General features: G+C 28.0%; 2 protein-coding genes across 5 annotated transcripts in view; both read right to left on the bottom strand.

Moving 5' to 3' along the window:
* LOC119679639 (SH3 and multiple ankyrin repeat domains protein 1) overlaps positions 1 to 7,774 on the bottom strand; it is a 358,803-nt gene that overhangs the window by 265,681 nt on the left and 85,348 nt on the right. The gene's annotated exons all lie outside the window — the stretch shown is intronic.
* On the bottom strand, positions 335 to 1,994 carry LOC119679642 (ribosomal RNA-processing protein 8-like). Of its 2 annotated transcripts, none has more exons than XM_038092109.1 (3): positions 1,910 to 1,994; positions 645 to 1,854; positions 335 to 579 (listed from the first exon to the last, which is right to left on the bottom strand). In XM_038092109.1, the coding sequence occupies exon 2, from the start codon at positions 1,847 to 1,849 to the stop codon at positions 704 to 706; it is 1,146 nt and encodes a 381-aa protein (XP_037948037.1). In that variant the 5' UTR covers positions 1,850 to 1,854; positions 1,910 to 1,994; the 3' UTR covers positions 335 to 579; positions 645 to 703. The 2 variants fall into 2 exon arrangements, with proteins under 2 accessions (XP_037948037.1, XP_037948038.1); XM_038092110.1 differs by having other exon boundaries at positions 1,940 to 1,991.

Genomic DNA, 7,774 nt, shown 5'->3' on the forward strand with positions numbered 1-7,774 from the left:
AAAAAAAAAAAAAAAAAAAAAAAAATTCGTTATTAACATATATATGTATGTTATTGCTATTGTTGTATTCCGCAGGGATCTGCCTATGTAGTTCTTTTTGGTTATGGTGAACAGCATTTGGTCGTTGAACCCGAAGAGTGACTCCAGAACATTGTTGTAAGCCGTTGGGACCTGTAAGCAGATAACATGAATAGCTTCAGGACGTAGAGTCGATCGTTCTTGGAATCATTTAAGTGTTACAAATATAGCTTGTTTTTCTCTGTTCATTGTTGTACATTAAACACATTTTTAAACATTATTTTTTATTTTATTTTCGAAGACATATAAACTCCAATCTTATTAAAGAACATACAGCAGCTCAGTACAATTATCATGTGAGGTAAGAGCAATATATACAAAACTTTTTAATTTACTTATGTACATATGTACATACAATATTATATTACAGTTCTTAAATGGTGCAAAGGGTGAAAGGACCTGTAAATATAACAAATTTAGTTTTTAGTTGTTAAGTATAGTTGGGATTTCCTCCAATGAATTTCTCGGCAATTGTGCTGGTGATTTTACTTCCACAGAATACTATATAGAAAAGGGATTAATCGGTATATGGTTGTACTTAAACATTATATATATAAACTATTTACCCTTAATATCTAAAAGTAGTCATTATCCTTACAGCTAAATAACAAGTTCCAATGTGCATTTATCGTTTACGATATAGGCACGGTTTTAACTGAAAAGGCTTCACAATAGCAACTTTCCCAATGCTCTGAACTTTTTTGAATTGGAAGAACAAAAACAATTTGCTCAGCATGTCTTTCCTCACCAGTTGGAAACCACAGCTGCGTAAACGTTGTATGAAGTCCTGTACGTTATCAAAACGCGTTTGTATTTCGACAATATAGAGTAGACCATCCACTTTGAGTACGCGATTAGCTTCAAGCATGAAATCCTTAAGATTAGTACCCATCAAAGACAAGCAATACACAGCTACGTCGAGTGATTCCTTTTTGAGTGGCGTATGTGCCATATCGCAAGCAATAATATCAGGTTTGGCGCTTACTAAATCTATGGAGTATACTTTATTGGGCACAGACTTGGCCAATTCTGCATCACCACAACCGAAATCGCCTATTTCAAAAGTTTTTGGTAAATTTTTAATCGTTTTGATAATACGTTTAAGCGGATTGAATGGCCATTGTTCGGATTGATGCCGGAAACCTTCATGGTAAGCCGTATATGCCTCTCTGTCACCAGTAAAAAGCTCCACTGCTTTTTGACTGGACATAGTGTAGAGTTGTTCATTGATAAAACGGAAACGTCCGCCGACAAGCTGAGACTTCAATTTCTCTTGGTAGGCACTAAACTGAGCATTAGCTGGCGTAATCAATTTCAATTCATTTGTTGCAGCCGTCACCGCGGCAACTTTTTTATTATGCACTTCGGTTAACTTGGATTTATTTAATTTTTCCACACGTTTTAGTTTATTTTTTTCTATTCTACCACTTTTGATGTCTTTTTGCTTGCTTCCAATGCCACCGTCGCTATCACTTTCGGCACTGGAATCAGCGCTGCTGCTATCCTCATCATCGCTGTTTATGGGCTTGACTGGACGCTGCAGACCTTTTGGAACCAATTTTTGTTTTTGTAACTTTTTTTGCTTTCTCTTTTCGATGCGTCCATTTTTGATGGAAGTTTTTTTGACTTTATTTTTTTGTTTTTTCTTCAAAATCTCATTGGCTATATTTTTATTTGTCTTTTCCACCGAATTCTGTGAGTTTTTCTTCGCCGACTGGAAGTTAAAAACCTCAACTGTGCTGTCCCAAGCTGCTGGCTTGAATAAACTCATTTCAACTATAAAAAATAAATTATTATAATTAATTTCTTACGTTTATTTATTGTTACTTACTAAATTTAGATATTTTAATAATTTGTTTACTTCGCTAGTCTATGCACGTGTAGGCAACAAAACAAACCACAAAGGTTTTGTGCACAGCTGATGATATTTGTCTGCGGAACAAAATGGCAATGAACTGCATGTAGAATTAAGTGAGGCGGCGAAACTCTGTGTAGAGTTTTTAATTTTTAGCAAATATAAGAACCTTAAGTAGGCAACGAAATGAATAAAATAAAAAATTTAATAAAAGAATTTGAATGTTTAGTTTACTTTGTAAAAATATTTAGTTTATATTTAAAATTTAAAATGAATAAAAAAGAATCGATCATATCTCTTATTTATTTAGTACCATACACTTAATGTCGACATTGCGCAGATAAGACCATTTGTTATCGTTAAGTTATTTTGATAATTCGATACACAAACCTTTTAGTACTACAGTAGTGAATTGCGTTTAGCAAAGCTTCAAACACTACTATTCGCCAGCTAGAAAATACACAAAGTCAGGCTCTGAGAAGTCTTTTCAAGGTACCATGGTATGATCCCATCAAAAAATACATAAAGGATAGAGCCCTGAAATTATTTGCAAAAACTGACAGACTTATCAACACCGCGTTATAAATCTTTAGAATGGTTACAGGCTCCTCGTGGAGGTATGAAGAACTGAGGTCAATTATTAGGTAGTCTGATGAAGTGATAAAAAATAATCCAGTCAAGGCGTAAAGTGGGGTTTTAAAAATACCTCGAATTAAGAAAGAGTAAAAATTGAACACTTTGAGCACTGGCACAAATAGCTTCAACATAATAATAGATATTATACTGTATATTTCTATAGTGCTATAGTATATAGTATATTATACTATATATTATAGTATATTATTATTATTATATTCTATATACTAATATACTGCAGTAGGCTATTCCCAATATTATTATATAAAATTTTCTGTCTTATATGGAAATGGATATGGTATATGGAATACATGCATATTATGTAGTAGCGTACACAACGGGGTCTTTTGGAGTTCAAAACCATTTAAACTATTTTAGACCACTTTACTCTAGACATAATTAATTTTTTTGCAGTTATAAATGTTTTGATATCAACTTTAAATGAGGTTTTAAAAGTCACTCGAACACGTATATGTACGCCCCTGTATGTATGTATACGTGTTTGAGGTTAAATGTAGCATATGGAATTTTTCTAGGCTATAATGGTAATTCCTATAGTGGGGACAACTTCAACTTCAACTACTTACAAAACATATTTTCATTTATAAACTAATATAAGAGTATATATACATATAAATTTTATAATTTTTTATATATTTTTTCTTATATATATATTGTTTTATTAATTGGTACTTAATTGAAAAAATCCCATCCGTCTACATAGACTTTAGAATTTATTGTTGTCTCTCTTTGAATTGTTGGAATCTTATTTGGATTTTGTTTATAATACATTTGTTCAATTATTTTTTAAAAATTATGAAATACTTAAAATTATTTTCTTTGTATGTGTGAGTTTTGAGATACTTTTCATTCTCGCACTCTAACTTCAATACGAAAATGTGCAATTAAAGGAACAAAATGCTATGGAAGTACTTCTTCAAAGGTTTGCACACTAAAGAATTTTCCTATATCAGCACTTTACATATACGTGACGTTACCACGATATAGTTATGATTATTATTATATATTTATTTTTTAACTAATATACTTGCATACATTATGTATAAGAATTTAGCAATCTAATGAAAACGTTCCTTTAGCTGTTTTTAGTGACTGAAAAGGCTCCGTGGATGAACAACGTGAAGTGATCTTGAATATTTTCAAAAAAAAGTTTTTTAAAATAAAAATTAAATAAAATTAATTGTAATTCAAATGCAGTGTAAATTAATAAAAAAAAATTTTTTATATGTGTTTTTAAAAAAAATCAAAATTTAATTAATTAATAATAATTAGTTTTGAATATGGTGAGTTTTACTTAAATAAATAATTAATTATTAACTTAAATTTTTTGAATGTTATGGTATATAAAATTAGTTAAAATATTTTGAAAAAAAAAATACTGATTTTAATTATTCATTTTTATTTCTTTAATTATTATTGCAATAAAATATTATAGTATTTATATAAAATAAAATGGCAAAAATATAAATAAATATAATAGTTGTTTATTATAATATAAATAAAAAAATCCAACAAAATAAATTGTAATAATATATTAAACATTCTAGCATAAATAATAATATATGAAATATATGAAATAATAATATATGAATATTATCCATAAAGTATGTAGTAATAATATAGAGGCTTGTATTTTTTAAGAAAAAAAACTCAAGAAAAGATATAAATTAGAGAGGTATAAAATACAAGCCTTTATATTATTAGTACATACTTTATTGATATCATAATATTTATTTTGGTTTATATTAATATATTATATTTTATTTAAACCATAATATTTATTTTGGTCTATATTATTACATACTTTTTTATGGCTATATCTCAAGAACCAGTATTTTCGTATTATCCATATATGTGTATTCACATCTTATATTTAAATTAAACATTATTCATTTAAATAATGATTTATCTAAATCATTTTATAATAATTTAATTCACAAATCTATAGTCATGGTATCACAACGAGCGATTATTTGACTTCAAGTTGGTTTTGGGTACAAGCCTTTCTCTTCAACCTTCAATCATAACAAAAATGTATATAGATTACTACAAAGTAGTCTTAGCTTTTCAGCTAAACATAAACAGTTTTCATAAAAATTTATATTCAGTTATTCACTTGGGAGCTTGATCCAGAAGAATAAGACTAGTTAACCAAACTAATGTCGAAATACGGACAAGGCGGGAGTAGAATTAAAACAGTCTGATTTCTATATTAAAAATATAACGTATCAACACCACATACTACGTAGGTATGTGCTTATATATCAATATTTTTCCAAATAACAATTATAATGTAGTTTTAAAACTCAAATAAGATATATAGTAGCACTATTTTACTGTAATCTTGAGAAAAATATAACTCAATAAATAAAATTCTTAATTAAACTTCCTCACTGATCTTTTTGTCTCATCGATCTTTAATAGTTTTATATCCCAAGATTATATCCTAAACATTTTTTGAAAAAAGAATTTATCTGTCAGATAAATTTCAAAATCAAAATTATATAAACCACCGATCACAGTAGCTTATACCCTTATATATTAGAAAGGACTTACCTACCATTCAAATTCAAGAATAAGTTTATGCTAATATAATATTTATTCTAATATAATACTTAATCTAAGACAAATAGTGCATATATATCAAAATTTATTATTAATATTGAAAATTATTTGATCATATAAACAGAGACTGAAGTTTCGAATGCTTATAAAATACTGTTTCCGTTACAAATATTCCAGCTTATAAATCATACGGGGATTTATAATTTAGTAATAATTATTAAATGTTTTAATATATAGTGTATAAACTTATATGTATACCTCAGGCACGATAATTGTGTAGGTTACGACTCTTTCGCAGTCAGCATAAACGAACAACTGACTGCCACTTAGATCCTACAATCCACTGTGATACTACTACTGAACACAGGATCTGAACTCTAAATTAATTATGGAAGCATTTTGAGACCCTAAAAAAGCGTAGGATATTTTTAATAGGCCTAGTGCTGAACACTTCAGTCGATAATATATAAGCCTGCGACACGATATGATACTATAAAAGGATATGATAGTGTTTAGGTTGCTCTTTACTAGCGACAATAACAAAATCAATTTATAACTTAATTTATATTATTTTTTAAATTATATTTTATTATTTTTTACATATTTTTATAATATTATATTTAATATATCTGAAGAGACACTTATTAAAATTCCAGCATTTTGTTGTCCGAGAACATAGTTTAGAATTATATGGGAAAATAATCTTACCTTTCTTTTCAGGGGATTTTCAAGGAGTAGGCCCATGTATTTCGTTACTAATTTTTGTATTGTTCGATTTTGAGGGGCTTTATTTAATAACATTACATGTTTACCGTATTTAGGAAGAGTTCCAAGTATACCCGTTTATTTAGACAGAATTGTATATTTAAAAATGTTCGAAATTCATTTATTTATCTTAAGAAATATTTTAAATAGAGAGCATTTCATTATGAGGGTCATTTTTCATCGGAGTTCAATTCTTCATTCCCAATGATAAGTATTCTTAAAATTACTCTAGAAAATATTAATCATTTTATATACAAGTAACTGGTCTTCTCTTTCATGGATCGCAGTGATTTTCTCCTTTCTTATACTTTTATGTCTATTAAAATTTATATACTTCTTATATTTTCTGATATTTATTTACAATTCTGGCTTTCGAATATTTTCACAAACTTGCTTGTATAAATAAATTATATAAAACCAGAAAGACTGTACAAAATAATTTTTGTTCCATAGCAAAAGAAATATGAGGCGTCTGGTTTCATTTGCTACGAAAGGTAAATTTTCTTTTAAGTTTTGTGATTGCAAATTTTCGCACGAGCAAATGTAGCAATTTTCGGTGGTCAGCAGAAAAGAGTAAAAGAGACACAAAAGAATTTAGGCTAAGTCAGGTTGACAGATATGACACGCTACAATCATATAACGTGCACTAGCATAATTGTAAATCGTAGGAGATAAGCGCTTAATTTATATAAATATTTAAATGCTTACATAAACATTTAAAAATTTAATTGTAATATTCACAAAAATCATTAGTGTATAATCCACTCTCTTTCAAAAAGTTTGTTTGTTATTGGTTATTTAATAGTATTGATAAATATTTATAAATATGTAACGGACATGTCACAACTATTTATTCACAGAGAAGTTTAGGGTCTCTATCATCCTAACACATCAAGCTCTGGTTTAGATCTCTTTGTTAATGGTATTTCAAAAGAACACTCCATTAGTTATTCTCTTTTATCAAACCCACAAAGATGTTACTACGCTTTGACTACGACTTTGGGAATTTCAACTGCTTTAGTAAATCTATGTAATAATTCCGAATATTTCTACTAAATATTATAAAAACATCATTATAAAATTATAACTTATTTAGTTTTTATAGAAAACTTAATAAGTTCCTATTAAAAATATCTCGTTCATTCGTTACTAGATATTTCGTATAAGTATTTATTAAATTACTTGTATTCTAAATTGTAGTACTATTAAGAGATTAGAAGAGACTAATAAGAGTTTAAAACGATAAGTTAGACCATTGGTTTAGGTGTAACGATTCTTCCATTTAAAATCCATTACCTTTCCGTAATATAATTGGATAAATAGCCAAAATAATAACCCGTTAACAAAGAAATTATTTAATTTTTTTGGTTTTAAACCGCCATCTGGAGATGCTGACAAAAATAATTAATGAATAAATCACTTTAAAGGAGAATCAAGTCTTAAGTTATGATTAACAGCAAGGGAAAAATTTAATGGATTGATTCAGAATTTAAGCTATTTTTAATATTCTTAAAGATTGAAGAGTATTATATTAGAAGAAATTTATTCTTGAATAATGATGGTGGGTAAGTCCTTTCCATTATATAAGGGTTTAAGTAACTGTGATCGCTGAGAATACGATAAACAGCTAGAGATAAACTGATTTTAAAATTTATCTGACAGACAAATTCTTTTTTATAAAAATTTTTGGGATATAATCTAACAAGTATAAAACTTTTAGAGATCGAAGAGACAAAAATATATATCACGTGGAAGTTTAATTTAGAATAAACATAAACAATAAGGTTTTAAGCTAATAAACATTGAGCAAATTTTTCAAAGATGAATGAGGACTGGGTTAGTATTATCAGACTC

The sequence above is a fragment of the Teleopsis dalmanni genome, chromosome 2, assembly GCF_002237135.1.
Source record: "Teleopsis dalmanni isolate 2A chromosome 2, ASM223713v2, whole genome shotgun sequence".
Lineage (NCBI taxonomy): Eukaryota > Metazoa > Arthropoda > Insecta > Diptera > Diopsidae > Teleopsis > Teleopsis dalmanni.

Bases quoted from the DNA above. Each gene is read 5' to 3' on its own strand.
- LOC119679642 (XM_038092109.1), bottom strand. From the start codon at position 1,849: ATGAGTTTATTCAAGCCAGCAGCTTGGGACAGCACAGTTGAGGTTTTT.